Source organism: Chelon labrosus, assembly GCF_963514085.1.
Source record: "Chelon labrosus genome assembly, chromosome: 22".
Taxonomy (NCBI): Eukaryota; Metazoa; Chordata; class Actinopteri; order Mugiliformes; family Mugilidae; genus Chelon; species Chelon labrosus.
In genome coordinates, this window is record NC_140355.1 from 14,354,190 (window position 1) to 14,381,013 (window position 26,824).

Genomic DNA, 26,824 nt, shown 5'->3' on the forward strand with positions numbered 1-26,824 from the left:
TTTAAATGCACGTTTAGAAGCAGGAAAAATGTGGAAGTGGAAGGATTACAGCAACATTGGCAAAAGCCAAACTGTGATGGCTTGACGACTGGGTCAGAGCATCTCCAAAACTGCAGCTCTTGTGGAATGATCCCAGTCTGGGGTGGACAAAAAGTGGTGAATAAGTGACAGGGTCGAGGGCAGCCAAGGCTGTACTGTAGCTCAGTCTGCTGAAAAAGTTAATGCTAGTTCTAACAGGAAGGTGTCCGGACACACAGTGCACGTTGTGTTTGGGACATTGTACCACAGACCAGACAGGGCGCCCATGCTGAGCCCTATCCGCTGCCAAAAGCACCTGCAGTGGGCATGTCAGCCTCAGAGCTGGACCACGAAGCAATGGGAGAAGGCATCATGAGGATGGCCAGGTGCGTGTGCAGGATTTCAGCAGGATAATGCGCCTTGCCACAATAATGATTCAGGAATGGTTTAAGGAAGACGGCAACAAGTTTAAGGTGTTTCATCGGCCTCCAAAATCCCCAGATCTCAACCCAATCGAGCATCTGTGGCATGAGCTGGGAAAACAATTCCCATCCTTAGAGTCCCCACCTCGCAACGTGCAGGACTTTGAGGATCTACTGCCAATGTCTTGGTGCCAGATACAAAACCGCGGCTTCAAATGTGTGGAGTCCAGGCAGGCGGTCATCATGGTTTGGCTCATCAGTGTATAACATAGTTAGTCTTATGAGTAGAAATGTTAAAATAATGTGTTTTTATTTTGGAGGGCACCATCATGAAAACAGTACGAGAATATGTCAAAGTGGGAACTGGTCATTGTTGTCATCCACTTTGTCGATGAAAGCCGCACTCAATCAAGACCCCCCAAACCACATCAAACTCTTTAACCGCCGGGGCGTTTAATGATCAGCTGCATTGATCCGCTCTTTACACCCGGCTCAATAGCTTCCATAGCGCCTCGAGACGTGGAAAACGTAGACTTTTACTCCTCCAACTATTGCTCCCTTATGATCCTAATAAGATACTTTATGCAGAAAAACAACACGACGCGGAGCCAACACATGCTCCGTGGTTTAGCCACCATCTGTGCACAGCGGAGTCAGTGGCTCACCGTCCCCCAGTAACTATCCACCTCCTGCGCCAAAGGAACAGTGGACTAGAGCAATCTTTAGCAAATACTTTGGAGAAAGTGTCACTGGAATGCTCACATGCCGACTCCTGACGCGGACGTATTACAACAAAAAGAAAAGTCACAGATGATGTGCCAGGAAGCATTCATGCACAACCTAATACACACAAACACATACATGGGCTTCCTTTAATGGGCTGTTTCTGTGTCAGGCGAAGACTTTGAAGGCAGCACATCCTTTCCCTCCCACTTCAACTTTTTTTTTTTTTTTTACTTGTCAAGCCTCCCACACCGTTCTACCTTCCTTCCTCTCCGTGCTGTATCTGTTTCTCTTGTCCCCGCTCTCCCAGCAGGAAGTTAAAGTGGCATGTGCCCGAGCATCTGCTCTCCATTCTCCCTGTCCAACTAGAAGTCGCAGCGTGAATGACAGGACTTGGCTCTCTGGTTAATGTTTCCACTCTACTAATTCACCTTGGAGGAGCCGTGCCTGTCCGTTACCTGGGCGCACGGAGGAATAGCCCGGTTCCCAGATACCTGATACATACACGGCGGAGCATGAATACAGTTTGCTTTACATCAGCTTGTTGTTTTTTAACGCAGTAGGATGGAAAACTGATTATTAGAGGCAGTTTTGATGTACAACAATATCTACAAGCATTATAGGCCTGGTTTAATAGGCACCCAGACTCCACTGCTGGCTGCTTAAGTGCTGCTTTGTGTTAGATCCACGTTCTAAGGTTTGCAAACCTGTTACATCCACATTTTCTTTAATTTTTTTGTCTCGTTTTCTGGAAGTGAAACAATGTATTCCTAAGCAACCGAAAATCATTTTAAAACATCCACAGCGCTATCTATGTTAATCGCTAGAGAAATTACGCTGACCAAAAGCCCCTACCTAATCATAAAATCTGATTACACTGCGATTGAAAACTGAATTAAAATCTCCTACAGCTTAATTGGAAAGCACCGGGTCGACCTTTCCATTTTGTCCCCTCTCACCACGGAAAATAACACGCGTTTCCATCATCCTCTCCCCGTCCCCTTATCCGTCGCTGGAGGTCCTATCCCGTTATTACCCGGGCCTCTCCGTCCTCCCCTCTTACGCGCCACAATGCTCAATCTCACAGAGGAAGAAGATTTGAGGGCAGATAATGCTGCCTTGAGCCCTAGCTTTGTGAATTATAACAGAGAATTAGGGCTGATTTACCAGGGTGGCTCCCGCCCACCCGCTACCACTACCAAGGCTTTTTTCTTGCTAAAGCCAGCGCCCTACACCCACCACCTTCCTCTCACTCACAGACGCATGAACAATAAGTCTATTCAGGTTCTCCAAACTCCTGTAGTGAAGCATGTATGCAATAGTTTGCAGAGATATGTGACATTTCAGTTCTGCAGGGGAAGTTCTTTATACATAATGCAACCTTTGCAGAGTAAAGACATTTTTTAAAAATTGTTTCAAATGTTGTGCAGCAAAGAAAATGTATTATTTGGCAATGCCAAACACCGACGAAAGCACTCTAAGTTTAATAACTGAGCTCGCAACTGCTAATCGTAATAGTGAAAATCTAAACTCAATACGTACTTTTTGCTAATTTAGTATAGTTTAGTAGCGCAACAATGTATATTTTACTCTCAAATTGCTTTGGTGCTATAAAAACATGATTGAAAATGGTTTTCATTATCCCAACAAACAAGAACAACAACAAAAAGGCACACTTACAAGGGTGTAAGTGTGCCTTTTTTATTAATATTTAAGAAAAAAATAAATAAAAGTGTTTCAGCTACTTCTAAGCAATGAGCGGAGAATTATTCACAATGAAAAGCGCATTTTGATTTTTCTTCTTTATCAAAAAAGTCTCCAGTGTGCTCTCTTTCACCACAATGTGTTTTTTTTTTTATAGCTGCGCCGTCCTACTTTGAGTCATTTGAAGGTACTGGGACTGTTCCGGAGCCTTCTCAAAAGTATAAACGGCCCCCTTTACTGATTCGACTCTAACACGTGTAATTTCCTTCAAGCACTTTGCTCCCATTCCATCGACTTGCATGCTTCTGTTTCAGATGTACAGCATTTTAGTAGTTTTAATGCATCCATATTAGACATTGCAAAACCAAACCACTGCCACAACACCAAAATGACATGATCACCATCGTTTGGTGTCGTTTCATCATTGTCGGCAGCTTGTTGTGGCTGACTCAGACATGCTGGTGTTCAGTCAATACTGAGAACGCGACACATCATTTTCAAAAACAAGTTAGTTAAATTACGTTGATGTATCACCCAGCTCCAATGTAATGCTGTACATTATGCAAAATAACAGAGGCGCCCGATGACAGGAATTTAACTGCAGTTTGCTAAAAACCATGATAACGCCAAAGGAAATTGGCGTATAAATGTCCACTGCTGGAGTCGTTTTCCACATTAAAGAGAACCCCTTCCATAAATTATATGCTGTGTAATTACAAATTCCGAATGATTAGAAAGAAAAATACCAAATCAACAAAAATCTGAATGGTGGAAAGTATCCGTATTCCGTCCCTGAGGTCATTCCTGGGAGAAAAAACATTTTGCATTTTTTAAAGTCACACACAAAGTTGAAAAAAAGGACTCTGCATTTAGATAATAACCAACATTACACCAGCCCTGTAATGGAGCCTGGTTATATTTCGGAGTATAATGACATCCCGTGATGCTCAGTGTTTGCATGGTAACCAAATGTAATTGCCTGATGACCATGCACCGCTGCTCGCTCATTACTGTGGCAAATTAATACTGCTGGAAAAGAAGAGACCCCTGCACCCGAACGCCACCCCATCCCCTCGCACTACATTATGACTCTTTCATTTGCTTTTATAGGAGACAAATGATATCCTCCCAGTAAGGCGGTGAGTGCAAACCAACTGTAAGCACACATGCCCTCCCTCTGTGACATTTCAGAGAGAGAAATGTGATTAGAAAGGTAATGCCAATATTTGCAGTGGTGTCACAAGGGGCCAATACAGGCCCGCTACAGCTGTTGATAACAAGGCGGTAAGAGGGTTTGGACAATGAGGCCCTAGGGGTGACTTTGATTGAGAAAAAATGCAAGGGCGGAGGAGTGAAAAGGGGCAGAAAATGGATTTTTGCTTTTGTTAAGATACAGCCATCAGAGTTACGGACAATGGCGCATACTTGTAAAGAGCAGCATGTGGGAAAATAACAGTGGACTCACACGATCATTTTGTTTCTCCGTCTTGCGTGGCGGGCCATATTTTCAAAACGTTTTTTCAAGGCTCACAAGGATTACTCAGTTTGGTATTTTTCGGGGTGCTGCCAGGCACAATTGCGTGGTATTTAACAGAATACAGAATAAACACGAGACTAAACATGCGAAATGAATGAGTTTGCTCTCTGAAAGAAGTATTTTTTTGCGTTTGAAAGCACACAGGTGCGATGGAGCTGTGGAGTGTGATTATAGGTGTTTTTGTGCGTCATTGTGTGTGCTCGTACCCTCGTTCTCCTATCTTTTCTTCTATCAGAGGCAGCTGGGGCTCAGCCCTTGTTATATTCCCTGTCGTTTAGCTTGAAGTGAGGCCTTTATTTGTATCTGCAGCTGCTGGCCAAGTGTTACCACAACAGCTTGCGCGAGTAGACCTGTCAGTGAGCGCCAGCAGCTGAAGGGGAAGGTAGTCTTTGTCCATTCGTGCCAGATGCAATCAAAAACTCACTTTCGTCCTGACGTACTGCTTTTCCCCTCAAACCCTCTGTCCGTGGTCTCTCGCCCTGCTCCACACATCACAGCGATGTCTCCTCGCTTCAGTGGCAGCGCCACGATATGTGTGCCATGTTCATTCTGACACACGCTTTCACCGAGCCCTTGGGTTAAAACATAAGACTGAAAAGGGTAGTCTGGCTTCCAAATTGCCTTAAGCGCAGGGGGGTAGAAACAGAGACACACAAACCTGTAGTGAAAACATGGAATGGCTGAGATTCCCTTCAAAATGCTAATCGATGACAAAGGTCTGAATAACACTTCCAAGCCCAATCTAAATAGCGCAGATGTTCCCAATTGGTGCTTGAGTCATTAATGGCTGCTAGCGAAACACATCTGCTATCATTAGCACAAAGGGGAGGGAAAACAAGCCGTTCAAATATACCTTAATGGGAAATTTCCCAGAGACTTTAATCACTGTGCTTGGAGGGCCCATTAAAGGAAGAATTGGGGGGGGATCAATAGTGAGATATAGAGGTAGATGAGGCGGTGAGAAGCTTAAGCTTAAGGTGGAAGCTTGGCAAGTGTTATCTTTAGAGTTCTCAAAGGTTAATGAGATATGCGGGGGAGGATGGTCTTATTTCCAGCAGTAAATATTTCTGAAGTGATGCATCAATAAAGAATCATCACCGAGTGAAGAAACCTTTTTGCTTACAGTGAGCGAAGCCTAGCTTTTAAACCACAGGGCTTTAGTTTGCCCTTGAACAAAAACCCTTACAAGGGTGTGCAACACCAAGATCGCTGCCTCCGGGTTGAAGCCTCCACCAGCAAGTTGCAGTTTACAGCTATGTCTGCCCAGGCATACCTATAATGCAAGTAGTAAAGACTCCGCAAGAATTCAATTAAACAGGTTTTGCAGAATGTTAAGAAGCGAAGTTGACCTGTGGCCTTCTGAATATGAAATGGCATTACTTCACTATTTTATACTGTTAGAATAAACTAATGAATTGCTGAGTTACGGCATGTCGAAGAACAAGTTCTGTGAGGTCACGGTGACCTTGTCCACCAAATTCTAATCAGTTTATTCTCGAATCCAGATAGCCAAAGTCCCTCGCTGCGTTCTTGAGATATCACGTTCGCCAGTGGAGACATGGATGAAAATGTGGTTTATGAGGTCACGCTCACCTTTGACTTATGACCACAAGATTCTAAGCTTCATTCTTGAGTCTGAGGGAACATTTGTGCCAAAATCCCTCGAGGTACTGCGTCCACAAGGATGGCCGGAATGGACATGTGGACAAACAGCATAATGCCTCCAACCACAACTGTTGCCATTCCAGTGCACTGTTGAACACATGACGGTCTGAGCTGTGAACATACACGGCCTGTTCATGTAAGTTCAAGGCTGATAATGCATGTGAAATTTTGAGATTGTATCATCAGCCAGAGCTAGAGAAAAAGAGACAAGCATTCGGTTTATTTAACTTTTTTCAAATGTGTCCTTGCTGCATTTAGGTATCAAAAGGCTGTTTGCTCCGTTTAGATTTGCTCAAATCTGCGGTTCCCACGAATTGAACATCACACCCACACGCATTCGCACAATGTTGGAAACAAGAAATACGTATGCCATTGTATTTGCAGCTTCCCATTCTATTAAATCAGCTCCAATCTACTGCCCCTCTCCACGCATGCACAGCCACAGTGTCTCTTTCAGTCATGCAATTATATCAGTAAAGCATCGGTGCATACGCACAAGCAGTCAAGAGCACGCAGCACATACATGAACAAGGCTACTCGATGATCCTCTCCCTTTTAGTACCATACTTTCCCTTTGTTCCCCCCAAACTCCTGGTCTCCATCAGTAACTGTTACCCAGGCAACAGAACAGACAGAGAGTGAAGGTGAGTGAATGGGCAGAAGAAAAACAAAACAAAAACAAAGATGAGGGGGTGCAGCCACTTGAGTTTCGGCTCTCCGAAGGTATACTATAAATAGCATCGTCACTCTTGCTTGGAGTACAACTGGAAGTGAGAGGAGAATGAATTTGCTTTGGTCTCGACGGTCGCTCAGTCGAAGCAGTGATCTATTGTGAAGGTTTGTGTCTTTAAGCTTATGTGAAATAGGGGCAGCCGGACTGTGTATGTGGCGGGTATCACCATGTCTGTTTAGTGTCTGGGAATGTTCTCTGAATAGATCTAGACTGAAAATATACAATAACATATTCACAGATCAGGCATAACATTATGACTACCTGATTAATATTGTATAGGTCTTCTTTGTGCCTCCAAAAACAGTTGTGACTCATCAGAGAACGGACATGGGTCTTCTGAGGGTGTCCTGTGTTGTCTGGCAACAGAATGTTGTTAGTGGGGGGTCTTTGGGTCCTATGAGTTGAGGGGAGGGGCCTCGGTGGGATGCACTGGAACAAGCCTGATCCACAGATACTTGATCAGTTTGGGATCTAGTGAATTTGGAGGCCAGGTTAAACACCTTGTGCTGTTTTTCATGGTTTTTGCCTGGTGCCTGGTCTGGTCTAGGTGGGTGGTACATGTCTAAAAAACATCGACATGAATGCCAGGTCCAAAAGTTGCATGAATGCATGCATGTGAATGTGTTCGCCTGCCTTGCTTGTGTCCGGCCACCAGTCAAGGGTACACCCTGCTTTTTTGCTCAGTTGCAGGGATTGTCTCCATCGCGTGACCTTGTGCACAATAAGTGGCTTTGAAAACGGAAGGATGATGCATGTGACAGAACCGTTCAAATTTTAAAAGAGGTGCGTAATCCTGAATAATCGTGCAGGAAGTGAGAGGCATGCACTATGCGTATGAAAGAATGCACACCTACATACAGTATAAAGATAGAATACATCACACACACACACAGAATACTGCACAAAAGCTTTCAGACATTAACAGGCACCGAAGTGCACACCGTTTCCACTGTCATTTTGGCACAGTTGAATGTCCAGTGGCTACATGTGCACTATCAAGGACACTGTGTCACTTACCTAAAACTGCTAAAACTGGGCCTTGCCTAAAATACAAAGTTGCAGAGTCACAAGGCAAACGAGTTCAACTTGAAACATATGTAACAAAGGAAAGCAGCATATGGCAAGTTTTGAAATGATAGGAGGACCTAAAGGCTGTTGGCCAGCGTTGGGCTATCAGTGTGCATCCATGGCCCTAGTTTTAGCAGCGGGTCTTGCACCACCGGCACTAGTAGGACCCTTGTTGGCAGCTTTTCAGTCGATTCAGTGTCTCGAACCAGAGGTCAGAGAGATCTCTCTGACTGGCTGTTTATCGTAGCGAGCCAGTGAATGTGAAGAAAAACAGAAGTGATGCAAGCACAAGCGATGAAACACTGAATGTTTCTTCTCGTTTTCAACTCGTCTGAACATTCAAATGCACATGTATTCTCACAACAGTGTGGTCATCTTATTAATAAAATACAGACCAACTGATCCGCATAAATTTGGAAGGGCCAGCTCTGTGTGAGGGTTTGTAGCGCTAACTTTCTAGCGCTTTCTAGCCTCACAGCTAACAGCAGCTCCTTTGGTTTTCGCCTCTTGAATCACAAATACAGACTACTGCTCCCTGGTATGAAGAGTTATTGCCTTTCCCGCAGGAGCAACAGACATGGCCGCCGGCCCATTGGTGGTGTGTTCAATTGCAACTTTTTGGTCCACACACAGACGACGTGAGGCAATGTCACGGTTGGCCTTTGTTGTTAGTAGTTCTTTGATGTCAGTTCGGGGTGTCTGTACCTTAAAGCAAAATTACCAAAGGGCTCTTATATTTGAATGCTATTAAAACCCTTTACATCTGCTGTTGATTGTTGGAATAGCTACCCCAAGATAATTCACACAACGGTCTTTTGTGTGATGAAGTTATTACTTTCCTTTCCTATAGGAGATTCAATTCAATTCAATTTTATTTGTATGGAGTCAAGAACAGTACAAATTGTCTCAAGGCGCTTTCCAAAGTCCGGTGTGAAACCCCCAGGGCCGAGCAAGCACAAAGACGATGAAAAACTCCCTTTTAATAGGGAGAAACCTTTACCAGAACCCAGCTCATATGGAGGGACCCATATGTCTAAGGCTGGCCAGGTAGAGACAGAAAAAAAGACAAATATAAGAAGTGAGTTGGTATAACTATGACTGGTCTGATTGTTGTGAAACTGGTGTGAACAGTCACTCATATGGAGTGTGAGTAAGGAACTCAGTAGGATATGCTGTGCATGTAAAATGCAGATGGCTATGAATCAGTCTGCACTGGGTCATTGCAGAAGCATATGCAAATATCCATTTAGGGAACGTAAACTCCTGCATATATTTATATATATATATTGTGGAGATACGTCCAATTAGTTCAGATTGCATGACAACACAGGCAACCGTTCTTTCTGCATGTCGCAACCAAAGCCTGGAACCATGCCATCGTGGCAGTAGCACAGTCCTTGGAGCAGCACCAGAGCACCTGACCATGTGTTTAGTACCCTGATAAAAATCCGGGAACAGAGCAGCTTCGAATGAGCACAGGTGGGAATCATGCCAGGAAGCTTCCATAGAGAGCTGCTTGTACCATTCCCTCCCCTATGGATACAAGTAAGTGACAGAGCCAGGGCCTAGCAGAACATATAAAGAACACCTTGACCTTTATGCATACGGCGTCACTCGCTGTAGAAGATTACAGTGAATAGTGGTCCGGAACAAATCTCCTGTCCTCCTTATGATCTAATTAAATGAAATTAGACTTGCCCCAAGTGTACTACTGGCCTCATATCCGTGCTCAGGGTGAGGGGAATATACCTGCACAGACCACTGCGAAAACACGGACAGAACAGTTGCATGAAAACGTACTAAAAGGACCCTGGAATTATTTTGCTCTCTTCAGTGCAGAGCAATTTACCAACAAAACATGCATTCAGAGCTCATTTCTCAGAAAATTGAAACAGATGTCACGTAATTTGTAAGGCAACAGTAAAGCTGAGGGATGAACACTGCTTAATCAAGAAGGTGATGACTCAACTGCGGCGCCGATATAAAGTTATGAAGACAAACTCATGTTCGTATCCTTATTACATCAACACCACCTCCAACGGTATATCACGGCACTAATTGCTCTGGTTAAGAACATTTAGCAAAGCCGGTGAAGCAGGTCATGTATTGATTTGATGGACAAGTGGGGCAGGTGTAGACTAGCGCATCGAAAAAAAAGCAGTCGGCTTCTCCCTATTATCTGACAGGCCAGAGATGCAGGAGGAGGTGAAGCTCTTTCCTTCGGCTCAAAACATCGTGATACTGTATGTCAACAGAAAACAAATCATATGCGGGAATAAATGATCTAGGTTCTTCTCATATTTTATTCTTTGTTCTAGCCCTGATAGGGACACGCAAGGTAAAACAGTTTCAGGTGGGAGGACAAAGAGTCTTTCAAAAATACCAGTGTGACTTCCAGCAAGAACCAAAGGAACTATGCCCAGAATAAGGACACCAAGGCCCGCTACTGCAACTCCGCACATTTGGTGTGTCCCAGCGGATGAGAGGGTCACCCCAATGTGACTTCGCATTGCAGAAATGGAAGAACACGAACCGCTGTTTTGATGTGAGCTACTTATAGCAGCAAAATAATGTAGTACGCCGTTACTGAACATCTGTGCTAGTCGTGGATTGTCTGTTGCAGAAACCGTGAACTTGAATCTCCCCACCTCGGGAGGAAAGTTTCCGCGGATCGAAAGCTGAGCACAGAAAGCTTAAGTGTCAAAGGAGATCGCACAGGTCAACTTTTAGAAGACCTCAATTATCTGAAACAGTATAGGGCGCACTAGGGGAACCCCCTGAAACTACTATGTCAGTCATCTGGACAAAGGGGAAAGGAATTCGCAATGGAGGCAGCGCAAGGGCATTCCCCAAGGCAGCATTCATTGGGGTAGTAGGTGAATGTAGTGTGTACTTGGGAACAGTAGTGTGGTGACAAGCTGTAAAGAATCTTAAGAGGACTGTAACAGCTACTTTTCTGTCAGGCTACAGCTGGTGGAATGCCAATACGCCAAGGCTGCCCAGCCCATAAACTCGCAACTGATACATTATTTGCAAATCTTCCACTGCTTTGGGAGGGTAAGACTTGGTTACTGACTGACATATAAAGCAAGGCACAGTGCCATATGGTGAAATGTCTTAGCCCTTTCTTGACTGCCAAGAAGGAGGTGACAGTTTTCAGCAGGGGAAAAAAAATAAAAATCCCTAACACATACGAAAGCTAAAACTGAATGACCAGACTAAATTTAAATTAGGAAAAGTCAGTTTGGAAGAATAAATATTAAGTTCACTAATCGTTTGCAAGCTTTTGCATTTATGCCACAGCGGCTCGTTTCCAAATTAAACTTTGAATTGACTTGCTAAATGGATTGTGGCAAAAAACCCTGCAGCATTCTCTCGCTTAATTCAAGGCTTTCGATGGGCCGTCTCCCATGTGATCACCTAAACATTTACTGTGCATAAGACTTTGTGAGGCATCGAGTTCAGAAGGTACCACTGGGATACGGCTAACTTGGAAACAGGTGGAATTTTGTAATGACGGTGAGCGGCACTGGGATTTGAATGTCACACCCTGCTGATGCTACAGAAAAGACATGCTCACTCAGTTTTTTTACATTCTTGCTATTAACTTCAGAACGTCTGGAATCAAGTGATGAGTTGTCAGAGTGGACAAGAGGGAAAATAAATGGTAAGCATCATATGACAAAGTTGCTGAGGGCAGTGGAATGTCCTTTTAGAATTAAACGGTAATTACCGTTTTTTTACAACCTGGACCTTATTTCTGGCATAAAATACAATCGTTTACTCACCCATATAAATTTGGTGTCATTTGGAGTCGTTCGGAAGATATTTAGATGCAGCGGAGCGCCGCATATATCTATACAGTGGGAGTGACTGGGGCACGGAAACACAGCCTCCAAATAACGCGGTTTGTTGTTCTTTGGCCTGTTCCGCCCTCTGCCTCCGCATCCTCCTTTCAATGAGCTCAAAACGGTAAGGACGTCCATCATAAACAAAGTCGTCGTCCACAACCTCAGAATCGGAAAAATATTCAGCCATGTTGCAAAAAACTAGCAGTGGCAAATTACAGGTAAACAAGCCGACTGCCGCAGGTGCGCGCGGCGCTCAGAGATGACATCATCCAAGTCAGAAGTTATTAGGTCAATCTACAGACCCCGGATGATGATAACAGGTAACTCCGGACTCAACGGGGAATAGCACTAGTGTATCATAACAAAATATTGGTGAAATGGACGAGTTTCGCGGCAGATAATGCGTTATTTAGAGGCTGCGTTTCGGTGCCCCAGTCACTCCCACTATATGGATATACGCAGTGCTTTTACTCACCAGAACTTATGAAACAATTTAGAGTTCTCGGACCCTGTCAGCCAAGGGTAGCGCTCATAGTTGCTGACCTGAGAGTGACGGAAATGCTCTTTTTCCGGCTGAGTCAGGCTAGCTATAGCTCCGGGATTGGGTGGCCTTGGTTGATCTGCAACCAAGTACACAGCCTCTCCTCCTTCCGCCAACGTGGGTTCAAAACATTACAATCTCGTGACAATTATCAAGAGATTGTCAGTGTTAATCAACAGAAACAGATAACAGCGATTATCAAAAATATGGCATTTTGAATGACAAGGCTGTCCTCACAGGGATGCAGGGCGTGATACATGAAACTTATCAATTAATAACAGTCTGATGTCTAAAGACAGTTTATAAAACAAGGAAAGAAGAAAACACAGACATTTTCTTCTAAACGTGCTGTTTATTAGTGGAAAATTATTAAAATAAGCAAATTGAAACTTTATTAATGGCACGAAGGAGCAATTAACTCTGTCAGTGTATCAACCATGAATACATTTCCTTTTAACCTTGTAATATTTCTACTCTAGAAGCTTTTTCCCCAGTTCCTTAAGCTGCTGGCCACCAGTAATTTTAATTACCACATATTTTTGTATTCATGGTGCAATAACACGTGTAAAATTACAGAAACCAAAAGGTGACTGAGAACAATTAAAGCATGGAGCAATTAAAATGGAACTGGCTCGGACTTTAATGCGATAATTGAAAGTGTCCTCAGACACAGCAGCTTTATGCCAGCCCGCGCTGTGGCATGGTGGAAATGAATTTCTCCGGCCCCTGGATTCCAGAGCAGCCACAATTGCCTCAAATGCCTCGATGACCCACCACACTGATGGTCATATATTACCAGTGACTGCTTAATTATGAGGAAGCCATTTCAACCGTGTAGGGTGCACCATATCCTCATGCATATCTAGCAGTACAGAGATAAGAATAGTAGTCCCTTCCCTTCACATTATGTGAGCGCCAGAATATTAAGTCACTTTGGCATATGCTCAAATATAATAAATGAGCCATCTTTTCTGTTCCTTTTAGACATTTAATTTGGGGTTGTGTAATGTCCAGATAGTCAAAACGAAAAAGGAAAAAAATATCTCATTAGCATTATGTGTTGTGCGACAGACACCCGGATGTCATGGAATAGATGATTATGGTCTCTAACGTGACATATGAAAGGCTCGAAACTGCCCGCTTTTATTGCATCTCATTTTGGTAAAATACTACCTGTCCTCCCAGTGAACTCAAACATGCCATTTCTTTGAAAAATCCTCCACGGAGCAACACACAATATGACTGATTGCTGTTTCCACCTAACTTCATATTCAAATTCCCGCTGCATTATATCATTTCCAGAGGAAAGGAATGAAATTATAACACACCTATAATTCTTTTTTCCTAAAAAAAAAAAAAAAAGTTCTATATTGCATCATGCATTGTGCATCACAGATGGTTTCAGGTTGGGAGGTTGCATCGAGTGGAGAAAATTGCTTTTTCTCAGTGATCTGTCTTAGCTGCAGGATGGAGGCTTTGTTTAAGGGCTGCTTCGGTACATCTCAGAGGTCTGAGCAAAACCAAGGGTGTGACTTCTATCTAAAGGAAAACTGTCTGGTGTTAGATGTTAATAAGTCCATGAATCACATTATTTTGTCCTCCTTTTCTTTCTATTGGACTGTGAATTGTCTTTCTGGGCCGATTCAAATTCTATCTATCATCCCTATCAACCGTCTATGAGTAAAAGGGGAGAGCATCGGTCTTTTATTTCCTAACACTGATGCTCATCTTGTGATGATGAGAAACCGAGTGCACGGCTGTGAGATTCTAGAGGCTGTGGCAAAAGTTAAAACTGTGACAGACAAGCCACAAAGAGCTGAGTGAAGCACAGTGATACTGATGTAGGAAATAGCTTTTCAGTGATACACGAACACCGTTTGGCTCCTGCTAGAATGTTCCACAGATGTACAGATATAAAAGAGTTGGGCAACAACATAAAATTGTTGACTAAAAGGAAGCCACAATTAAAAAACTCTGCAGAATACTGTGGGTGCTGTGCCGGATTATTGGGATGACACAAGCAAATTGACCATTTATAGATAAAGGCCAGGACTTGCAAAAGAGCAAAATAGAAAGAAGAAATAGAGCAAAATACTGCATTGGTTCATATAGTTCTGAGCCCATTTATTTTTTTTAGAGCACACATAGCATATTATGCACACATAATATCTAAATTTAACATTTACCAAGTACATTATTAATGGGCTCAAATAATGCATTGATATAATGTATGACGTCAGTTACGTAAATATGTCAATTTGTGCTGAGATCGATGTGTTGCAGTTTTTAATGTTCATCCATGATTATGGCAGCTCATCCTGCAAGGTGTCCTGAAAATTAGGCGTCAAGCAGAAAAGCCCCAACCCAATAGTCAAAAGTTTGGGAAGTCATTAAACAGATACCTAATGAAACGGACTGAAACTGAAATGGCTTACCATTGCTATGCACGAGAACATTGCTCTCCGGTTGTTGCTCAGATTTCCATTCATGTTATGCTCTGAGTGCGTGCAGGTAAATAGTACAACTGCATTTCCAATTACAATCACATGGCAGAATATAATATATCTATATATCCCTTTTACTAGTTAGGTTTATACTGCATAAATCTTACGTATCTTTTGTGATGAACTGTATCAATTAGCAAACCATCATTCATAGATTCCATGTTGATATTTAACATTAGGAGGAAATTAATAAAATGTTGATAATTGTAAAGGTTGTGGCTTTAAATTAACTTTCTGATTCCGACGTCGTTCATTTGAAATGAAGCAAAAGAAAGAAACAAAGAATACAATCATTTTCATTGGAATGCTCAAGGTTGTGAATAGTCGCCAACATGTGAAGTATCACCATGAGTTTGCAGTCATGAACGCATTTAACAGCTCAACATTTAGAACAACAGAGTAGAACTCTTTTTAGGCCTGTGAAAAGAAGGCGGCAAGGACAGAGTCACAGTTTTGTAGTGAAGAAAGGATTCCCTGTAGGTAGTAAACACGTCTTTGTAAATTCCGAATGCGTTGTGAAGGTTGATATTGGAAATAAATACAATCTTTCGATGAATTTGGTTGATGGAAGCCTTGATGAGAAACTATTTCACCAGAATACTGAAATGGGAAAAAAAAGAGTAAGTGGTAGTCAATGCCCTGTGGAGTATTACTAAAAAATTTTGATCACTATGCCGGTTAATAGTCTTTTTGATATGTGTTAATACGAATACGTGTCTCTGCCTGCTGCTGTCAAAGGATGAAGAGAGGCAGTGCAGGGGACAGGCAGCAAAAAGAGTAGGGGGGAAAAAAAGATTGCTTGAGCGAGTGAGAAAAGCTGACAGCTCAATGCCAGAAGAATAGAGTGCTCACACTTCAGTCTGGCCCCGATATGACAGCATCAGACATAATGATGTTCACTCAAAGAGCCAGGAGACACCTTGGGGCCATAAGGCCAAAGTGGCACACCTTCTGTCCCATTCTGACCGTACCTTTCCCTCTTTCTTTACCTTTTTTTCCCCCTCAGTGGCATGCATAATACTAACATGACTGATAATTAGTCAAAAGATAGCGCTCATACAACACTGGTTCACTCTATTTTCATTAAAAACTATTTCAGTCTGATGTTAATGACTCCAAATACTGTCTGTATGTATTAACTGGGTGTGTAAAGTTTGTGGACAAGTTTGTAAAGGTAACAATAAGTCAGTACTGTGCTCCAAATGGTTAAAAAAAACAGTCAATGTACATTTATTCTTAATCCAGATGACAAATCGAATGGCAACACTCTTGACTAGCGAAAACCAAATGGTCGAAACACCACTAATTCAGCTCTTACACTCACTGCTCTGGTCAACGGGGGCTTGGACCTATCCCAAACGAGAGGTCCAAGCTGAACTGGTCACTATTTGGGCCAACACACGTAATAATGATCCCACTCATCTGTAGTCAATTTAGAACTCCCAGTGACTCCAACGTGCAATTACTCCCAAGAAAAATTTTGAAAGGAAAAAGGACCAGATGGCTATCATCTAAGAGTGTATTAGCGGTACGGCAAGTTATGCCACATGCTATCTGAATGCATTTTGAGGTTTTAGATGGAATGTGCTACCTACCATAGCCCCAATAACTTCCATTTCTTGCACGGTGCATTAACTGACATCAAGGACAAAAAAAAAAAACACGCTCTATACTCACAGCAACAATGTCAACTAATAGAAAACAACAGAACTGTACATAAACGCATGCACGTATCAATACTGTGCGCTGCAGATATGTATAACCTATAAATCGGGACCGTCAATACCATTTAATAGTACTCCACAGCGTGTGGTAAGAAAAGATAGTGTAGCCGGGTTAAAAAAAAAGGCGGTATTTCTTTGAAGCCATCTCTGTGTACGGCAGTTAAAAGTCTAATAACTTTGACAATGAAATTCACCAGCAAATTGTTGATTTGCAGCGGCCTTCTTTCTGTTACCGCAGGGTGAAGTGGTTAATTGACTGCTGTCAAGAGGATTTGGACCGTTCCTCTGCTAGCCTCAGCGGACGCCTTTTGAGATAAGTGTGCATTGCATTATTTAGTTGTATTTCAAGACTTACTTACATATTCTGCATGTCAAGGTAGTACAGGCTTCATCTTTAGTGAAGTATTTCCACTCACTTGATGCACCGCTTCTAATTCGTTGCAATGACGCTCTGAGCTCCTCAACTGTCTTCTCGGAGGCGTCCATGTTATTGTCACGTGATCAGTGACTAGTCGGCATGATGCTTGAAGCATCACAGCACAGCGGTGAAGTCAACTAATCGACTAGTCTGTACAACCTCCACAACCCATAGGACCAAAAGGCCCCCACTGACAACATTGACTGCGTTTACATGGTCTTTAGTATCCCGATTTTGAGGCTTATCCCGGCTTTGAGCATATCCGGGATATGGTGTTTACATGGAACACAGAGAAACCTGGTTATTCATATCCCCGTATACATGATAAATACCAGTAACCCGTTTTCCGATCGCTGCATCCTATCTGCGCATGCGTGTTTTACGTCTTTTTCAATGTTTTCCAACGCGACCTAACTTGTTCAACGGAGCGAGGTGGAAAACCAGTGTCACGTAGCTTTTCCGCAACAGATTTGAATACATCAGCATTTTGGTGTTTTCTGCCATCTAAACACGTCGTCATGTTTAGTTCTTTCATTACTTTAAGGGAAAATTCTGTCTCTTCGTCGCTCCAAAAGTGAGAAGTTCTCGTTGCTGCCATGTTGTTTGTATATCTAGTGCGTCACTTGGCGTCACTCGCGCCTGCGCAGACAGTGGGCAGCCGTCAGAAATCGGGATAAGGTGTATACATGCTCCAGTATCCCGGCTTCTATCGGAGTACTCCAGGTAGCAAAACCGGGTTTCTTGAAATCGGGAAATGGGCATATCCCGATTTCTGAATTCGGGATATGGTGTTTACATGGACAAACACAAAAACGGGATACTTCAATAACCCGATCAAAATCGGGATACTAAAGACCATGTAAACATGGTCATTGTCTCCATTCTGTGATGAGTCAGAACTGTTTTGGAGGCACAAGGGAAACTTACACAATAATGTTATGCCTGATCAGTGTATATATTAGAATATACAGTTTAAAGATGATATTTCTTTTCAAAGTAATGCAATGAAGTTTTACTTTAACAACTGGCTTAGTTTAAAGTGCAGTAAATAAATAAAAAAATGATAACACGAGCATCTGTTCGCTACATTTGCGCACAGCAGTGCCTGGAACATCTTGAAGAACTTGCCACAGTCCTAGGCGGCCTCAGTTGCTTCCGTCACATGTATTCCCGGAGTGACTTGAAGACGCTGCGATCAGGCCTCTGCGGGAGTAGTACAGTATCTATAGCAGGACTCCTTGTTCTTCGAGGTTAGTTGTTTTCGACTCTCCTACTCTGCTTTCATCTAGTTTTACTTTATAAACTCGCCGCTGCATTTTAGACCAGCTGCAGTTCTAACTGGGCCTTGATAATGAAAAGAGGAGTGCAAGAAAAGTTATCTTTTGCATGGAGGAGTTGTGAATTTTGGGAATATTTTAGGTCTTACGAAAACATGCACACAATATTAGGAAATCAAATGAAGACAATAAAGGAAAGGCAGATTTTTAAAAGGCTTCATAACTGTCAGCAGAGAACACCACACGATTGTATAATGGATATACTTTAGATAAGACATTGTAATATGTCACTGTAATTAAATCACAAGTGTCTAAAAAATACAAAGCATTACAGTTGAATTTAATTCAGTTGCTTTGGTTTCAGGATCCCGGCATTGTGTATGCTGGTAAAACGTCACACTGCTAGCACTTACTTGGACACCAGAACAGAAGTGAATCAATGTAAAAGGTTGTACTCACAGGGAGAGACTAGAAGTAATGTTGTGACAAAGGACAATTGACATTGTTGTAACAGTGCCAGTCGTAACAGTGATAGGATAACAAACCTTTGGCGACGTTGGTGGGTACCAAGCTGAAGTCATCTCAACTTCAAGTCAATTGAGGCAGCGACCAGTGACATTTACCGCAAGGAAACCAAATTCACCACGCCAATAGCAGCTTTGGAGAGTCGGTTGAACCCAGGTGGAGCAACAGCATTTTTTTTCCAGTTAGAGAGTGGTGACAATAAGAAGAGGCAGATCCACACGCCATCAATATCTTTATGTTGCTTCACTCGCACAAGGGTTACCTAGAAACCCACAGCATGGAAGGTCGACACTAGCTACGAAGGCGACAGGCCATGAGCAAATTGCTTTATATGTGATTTTTCTACCGTAACATTGGGTCATAGCTACATATATGATATGAGGCAACATTTTTGAAAGGAACAGTTGCATAATGGACACTTGGGAATGTTTGCTTAATGTTTGGGAATGTTGGTTTTGTTGGTCATGCCACTTTTTGTCTTGAAGGCTGTACGAAGAAATTCTCTTGACTCACGTGCTGCGGTGGGTTTCAACGAGTAAAGTTGCGTTATTACAACATTCACAACGATATCAACATGAAGTGTTAACTTGCAGACGACTAGAAAAAAAATTCAACTTTACGCAGTAACGTGTAACGTCATGTTGTCAAGCCAGATCTCTGGTTGTGTTGTCAGTTTTGCGCTGAAAGTGACACAAACCAATTGACACACTTCACATAACCGTCATATTAATTCACAATGTTTAATTCATGTCTGTGTCACTTTCTGTGGCATTGTCAGGACATTGTTATGGCAGCCTTGTGCACACCCCTTCAAGTTAAGTGTCACCCAAAAGTGTTTTGATGGAGAGCGAGAGAGATGGAAGAGGAGGTGGGACTGCGTGCCGGAGAAGTGAGAGGATTTGAGAAAACACACGGGGTGGATGGAGGAGATGGTGCACAGAGAGGAGACGGGAGACAGAAATAGAGAATGTGGCGGGAAGAGGTGAGGCGGAGAAAAAGTCAACAACTGAGCGGGTGTGAAACATGAGACTGGGAGTCTGGAAAGTTGGAAATATGTGGAGAAAGTGAATGGGTGAAGTGATGTGAGAAAAGAGAGACTGGGAGAGGAGAATAGAGCTGTGAGAAACACAGTCGGGCGCGCTGAGCAAGACGAGTACTGACAACCACAAAGTGAGATGAATAAATATTCATCTTTTCAACAAATACTCATTCAATTAAAGCGCGGAAGGTGGTGAAGAGGTTGGTCTCAACAAAAAAAACAGCTCAAGATAGGAGAGCTAATGCTGGAGTTGCCGAACAAAGGCATGTGTGTGGTGGACATGAACGTATTAGCAATGGCTAATCTTTAATCATCACGGTCATAGTCCTGGATAAATACAGCCCTCTTTCTGCAGGTCTGCACTTGAGAACATCTAAATCTTGGACATAAAGGCCAACTAAGTCTGTCACCATCAGTGCCTTATCAACTTTCCACTGCAACTGCCAACGCTCGGTAATTGTACACTTGAAAACACCGCCACTCCCTCACTCCCGCACTCTGTCAGCATCACATCAGCAGTAAGTAATAAACCGAGAGCATCACAGCTCCAGTCTGACATTTGAAGATCCTAACCTCGTAACCTCGCTACGCCAGACCTCTCCCCCACAAAGACATTATCCTCTCCATCCGCTGCATTCACACGGCTAACTTCAGTGCCTCCTCTGGAAAAAAAAAAAAAAAGCTTTTAAACCATCAGGGAGGACAAACACCAGGAACATCAGCACGTTCATTATGTGACGCGACGCCACGTTATCGCAAAGCTGTGTAGGGTATTATTACGCGGGGCTGTCTCGGCACACTTTCTAAATGAAGATTGACAACCCCACAGCATGCACATACTGTGCCTCAGACGGGTCATTAGCATGCAGGAAACGCACCCCCTCCATAAACTGACTCTGTATGCAGATCTGGTTGTGGGGCACCTCGGGTCAATCCACATAGGCCTCCGTGGAAAATGTCTGACTTTAGAGAGGAACGTTTACAGCCTGGTGCAAATAAAATCTGGTATCGGTCTCAAAAATGTCGCAATTCGAGACATCTCTATGAGGAGCGACCTCTGAAATAACTTACCTGTCTAAATGTCTGCGAAGGTTCTCAGTCATCCAGTCATCCAAAAACGGTAAAGAAAGGCAACTAGAGTTTCTTGAAGACGTTTCACCGCTCATCAGTTCTAAGAGACTATTAAAATTATGGATATTTGAAAGCGTGCTCCCTTTTACTGACAGGCAGATGCCCTAACTGGTTGCTAGCTTTCTGTCAACCTGCAACAGAAATGCCGACAGAAAGGTCCACCTCTTGGGACCATTTGAATTAGCCTGGAGATAAATGGAGTGGAGCACTCAACACTCAATTGGGGAAGGTTTGTCCATCTCTCTATACAGTCAATGGATGTGGGCCAAAGGCTAAAATGTGTTTAAACTAGTTTATTTATTTATTTTTTTGCAGAATTCAGTTTTGTTGGATTTTCACACCATTGCACCATTGTCTAACGGCCGGCTTTCAGTCCCGGCCTTGGCAGCTGAAATCCTCCACGATGTCCACAAAGGATCGCTGTAAGTAATAACTGTCAACAAAGTTGCACCATTAACTTTTAATTGATCCCTTCTGTTGAAGAATAAAGCTCAAAAGTGGAATGGTTTGTAGACATAATCGAGTTAGGACTCAACTCTGTATGAAAAAATATGTGAAGTGTTCCCATCCATCCCATTTGTGACAAAAAAAAAAATAAAATCGGTGAATGATTTTTGAGTCCTGAGAATGCTCTGGAAGAGACACCATGTGACTGACTAGCAGTGGCATGTTGCTGGCTGGCTTGTGCAATAGTGCTTAGCCCACCAACCTGTAGTTAACAGGGAATATTCCCCATGTCACCGATGTTCGTGGATGACATTTTTTCCACTTTGTGCAGAGACTTAAGGTTGACAAAATCATATGTCAGCCCCCAAATAGGAAGATATTGCCTGTGCAGGGGAAAATGTGAACAATATTTAGGCATGACACCATATGACACTCCTTTAAGAAAAACAATTGTGCATTTTTGTACATATCCAAACCCACACATCCATTCCTACATGAATGCAAACAAGGCCACAACCGAAGACGTCATGCTTTATTGTTTAGAACTTACCATAACCGAGATGTGCAGGAGATGCATGTGCTCATGTAGTACGTGAGCAGGCTCCCGGGCTGTGGGTTGCGTCGTCTGTGCCAGAAGCTCAGATTCGGTCATGGACACGTGGAAGTACAGCGTCCCGTTTTCCAACCACTGCTGCTTCCAGTGCACCTGAGATATATCTTCTCCTGTACCCGACATTTCTGGAGGCAACAAGGAGAAAGGGAAAGAAAAAAAAAAAAAGGGGGGAATGGGTTTGTGAGACAAAATTTAATCAATGAGAAATGACATTTAGACTGTCTGTTAAAGTACCTCCTAACTTTATTCTGTGGAGCTTTCAGAGATAAAAACAAGTAAATAGACTTAGAAGACAAAAAAGAAAAAAAAAACAGAAAGATCGTTTCGCATTATGTGAGGCTATGCTTTAGTATTCTAGTCCTCTGTCTCCATGCACATCAACAGTCTGCTTCAACTAGAAACTTCGAACTCTTCAAGAGCTGAACAGGCGTCTTAAGTCGTCTTAATTTTGATACCGCTGTGCATCCTGCGCATCTTAGCAATCTTCACGACGACGATGATGACGATGACTTGGTCGCCCACGGTATTAATGAGAGATTTGTCCAAAAACAACAAGTGGCAAGCATCACGGACGCTTCAGCCGTCGCAATCAATTCAATTACAGACAAAACGAGTCACAGATGGAAAAGGCTTATCCCCGTTAATATCCATTTGTTTACACTCATCTTTTTTCTTTTTTTCTTTTTTTTTTTTTTTTTTAATCAGGCAAGAACGACAGACAGAAAATCTGAAACGGGGGAGACAATCGGTCTGTTAAGCCTGATTAAATGCGCATGTCAACAGCGGTTGAGCAAATGCCGTCTCACCATTTGGCGTCCTCTTCTAATCTGAATAAATCATCCGTCGCACCAGTATAAAACCACATCATGCCAGTAGAAAACCATCAGCCTCAGGCCAGCGCTGGGACTTAAGTGTCTAACATCAAAGGGATGCTGGAAACATTTAAACGCGGAGGAGAGGGGAAATGTGCAAATTAAAAAAAAAACAAAAAAAAACCCCAACACAATTGCAGTTTGTGGAGCAGAGATGAAAAAACCGAGCGGGGGGGGGGGGGGATCGGTAGTTTATCTTGATATGGATCGTGGCACAAGAATCTAATGCTATCAAGTGGGAGTGGTTGCTCAGTAGAGGAGCACTGAGGGAGCCTCGGGGAGCCTCCGATTGCGAGGCTTGATACAGTATGTCATGTGGCCGGGTGACAAGGGCGCAGACATCTGTTGACATCTCCTATCAGCGGCAGGTAGCAAATGACAAATGGCTTTCGGTGCAGCTGGTTATTAGCCCGCTGACTCCGGGGTCAGAGGACACGGGCATCAGGGGAGGGTTACATGAGCTGTGCTCAATAGTGGCACAGGCCTGTAGGTGCAGGGAGGGAGGGAGTGTGCGTGCAGAACAGATATTCCCTCAGAAAATGACAGAAATTCTAATTACATAGCCTATTTTGTCAAATTAACTCATAGCATCACTTAAATACAGTCAGTAAAGAGCTTAATTTAATATGCATTTCTTTTCATTTGCTTTATTCTAGTCCAGTTGATCATTTCAGTATTAAATCAACATACACATTATCATATAACTACCTCTAAGCTGTCTGGCAGGACAGTAGTAACATCCTCCCTCTCACAATGGACCTGTGAAACGTTCTATGCTTTTGCTGACTGCAGCTTATGATAAAATTTTGTAGGGTGTGAAACTCTTAAATGCCATAACTGCTGCCTATTCAACTCTTTGTGTTTAATCTGCAGGCTGGAGACACGCTGCTCGACCTTTCACCTTGACAGGAGATAAGGCTTAGACTGCTGGGCCAACAGTGATGCACCTCCTGCCATCTGTTACTGCTGCTAACGGAGCTCATCAAGCGCCTGTCAAATATACCTCGGAAAGTCGGCTGGCACGCTTTGTGCATTTCAGCCAGATTTAAATAACTCTGCACAACAATGACACTTAGTCTGATCCAAATTAGAAGTGATTTTGCTGTGGAGAAAAAAAAGCAAAAAGCAAATCGCGCAGTAATGGAAGCAATCACACGCAGGATGGATGGACAGTAATAGGGCTCCTAAAGTTGTTATGTACCTTTGTGCGATTGTTATGTAGATGAGGAAGCTCGGTAAGCACGCTATTTTAAGACAAAAGACTGGCGTGTGTGCGAGTTCGTCCTTGTCTTCTGTGCTGTGAGGCTTGTCATTGGGCGCCTAGCCAGACATTAGTGGGATATAGGTGTATGGCCTCAAGGTCTACTTGTAATTCATTAGGAGGAACATTATTAATGTGTCCACGTGCATGACAGCGTGCACATGTGTATTCATTGTGAGTACGACTGACGCTCTTCTCCCAGAACGGACGTCAGAAACACTCTCGAACGGAGGACAAGGGCAGGCCAAAGAAATACCACAATGGACGCCAGGTGTGAGCGATCTTGAGGCTTATTTGACAAGTGGATTTGCACCGTTTAGGCTATTCTTTACATCGCTGCCAGCCATTTTTCAAAGGTAAAACCCGTTTACCAGGTACAAAATGTTTTCTCCACCCAGAACACTACAGTTCAAGCTCACGGTGCGACAACTCACGGCAAATTACCCGTTTTAAAGTCTCCCTAGAGATACATTTAGGGAGAAATAGATGTTGAGGGGAAAAAGTTCATGCGAATTTGCTTAGGTCTTGCGATAAAACGGGCTGCAGTTTGGCAGACAAAAAAAAAAAGTCCTGACCTTTAAGAGTCAAGTTGCACCAACAGTGCAATATTTTCAAGTGAAATGCTGTGCTGCATGTTTTAAATACCTCTATCAATGGTTCTGTCTTGTCTCGCTGGTCTTTTGTGTTGCTGTGGATTAAATAGCATCCGGTTGTAAGATTCAGTTCACCGTGGATGAAATAATACAGTTCTCTGTAAGCAAAAACATTTTGTTTTTAACATTTGACAAGTGAAACATGACATTTGACTCAGGGGATCTCTTGACTAGTGACACATGCCCTCAAAGTTCAGGGAAAGACTTTGTACGCCTGATATTAGAATGTGTCTTGAGTGATCACTTGCGATCTGCTCGCACTCCCCCAGTCTGTATGCAAATAAACACCCACATCATTTCCCTTTGCAAATACCAAATGTCTTCTCGTGCCTACCCTTCCGGAAATGAATAGACGGAGGAATAAAAACGATGTAAACCGAGTCTGGGCTTTGGTGCGTCCTAGGCAAACCCAAGACGTTTGACACACTCGTAACATGAGTAGACAGTCCTTCAGCAAGACTCACGACACATTTGTTCAGGTACTAAATTTAATCATATGTAGCCTCAGCCAACTATAAATTTGCAGATTAGATGTCAATGAGGCCTCAGTGTGTAACACCTGCTCCCAGAGCTACCCAGTTGTGAAAGGATCATCAAAGACACGTGCTAATGCCAAGTGCAAACGGGACAAAACATAGAACTGGCCCTGAAAACTGGCATTAAAAAGCAAAAGTGAAAACATTTAGTCTCTCTCTTGACAATCGGAACAGCACTCCACAAATCCAAGATAAATCCTTTCCGAGGGCACTTACAATATAAGTGAAATTTCTTCAATGCTCAATGTCAGCAGAACTCAATACAAGTGCTCACTCTGCATCTCGCTGTGTTTTTCCTCTGTCCTTAATTTTGTCTGCTTTTCCTTGAAGAGCTTTTCATCTTTTCTTCGTCATGCCAAAGGTTGGCGCTATGAGTGCCGAGTTCAATTCTGGGTTTACTTTCGCATTCTTTAAATTTCGCCTTGAACAAGAGCGATTTCCACTTAGCCCAGTCTCTTAGAGTTGGATATTTGTTGAGTTGAGGTTTTCCCACCACAACTGAGCAAGAACACAAAGGCCTGGGAGCCTCTACACAGCGGAGGGAACTCCAACCCTAAAACACAGACATCTTCCTGCCTACCAAAAAAAAGAAAAAAAAGAAAAACAGAAAGCATCTGTATGTGTCCATCAATGATTTAGTGAAACACAGCTTCAGGAAAGACATTGGAGACATGCCATGCTTGTGTTTTTTTGACAGATCATAATAAAATCTAGTCTGACCACAAAATTCCATCAAACTAAAATCTGCATCTATAAGTGCCTCACTAACAGACAGTTTAGGCTTCTGCGTCAATTTGACGGCGTAGCTACGGCGACAGCCCGGACCATACGCAGACCCTAACGGCGTAGCCTGACGTGCACCTCCCCAGAAATGTAACTACGTGCCGCGGCGACACAGACCGCAAGACCTGTGATTGGTCCGTTGGGTTGTAGCGTATTTCCGCTTTAGTATTGCCGGGTCGCTTCTCCTCCTTCACGATTTTGGCACTGATTGTTTTGGATCAATAAAGATGGAACACATCGAGGAAAGGCTTCGGCGAAATTTCCGCGAAAGTTTCAGTCGCCATTGTTGAAAGTGAAGCAGGAAGTAGGAACAAAAATGTACCCGACCAGCAAAGAAGACACAGCGCCAACTAGCATTTGGATGACGCTTTTACAGAGCGAGCCAGACTGACGAGCGCACAAGTATAAATGGCTCGCCCCGGCGTAGGCTACGTACCTTAAATGAGGCTTAATGGTGAATATAGACTTCTTTCTCATCAAATTTGTGAGTGCTAGTTGTAACCCCAAATGGCAATTTGAGGAAAAATGCAACATTTACTAATCAGAGCAGAACCAAGGCAGTGGTGGTGGGGAAGGTTCCCCCAATGTGCCAAAGAAAGCAGCAATAAACCTATTTGATCAAACATACAACGACAATGTTGGCATTGTGAAAATTCTGCAGCCATATTAAATCCATTTATTTGATCTGACAATTAAATCATATGAAGCTGCTTCAATTGTTAAAAGTAAAAAAAAAAATTCCACCATGCAACAGGTCAATATTAGAATAGAATAAGCAG

At 43.0% G+C, this 26,824-nt stretch overlaps 1 protein-coding gene across 1 annotated transcript in view; it reads right to left on the bottom strand.

Annotated features, from left to right (window-relative positions):
• Positions 1-26,824, bottom strand: part of astn2 (astrotactin 2) — a gene marked incomplete at its 5' end in the record, with an annotated part of 268,101 nt that overhangs the window by 194,550 nt on the left and 46,727 nt on the right. The window contains one exon of the mRNA XM_084572312.1: positions 21,878-22,065. Within this exon, the coding sequence (XP_084428438.1) occupies positions 21,878-22,065 (188 nt within the window). The remainder of the gene's footprint in view (positions 1-21,877; positions 22,066-26,824) is intronic.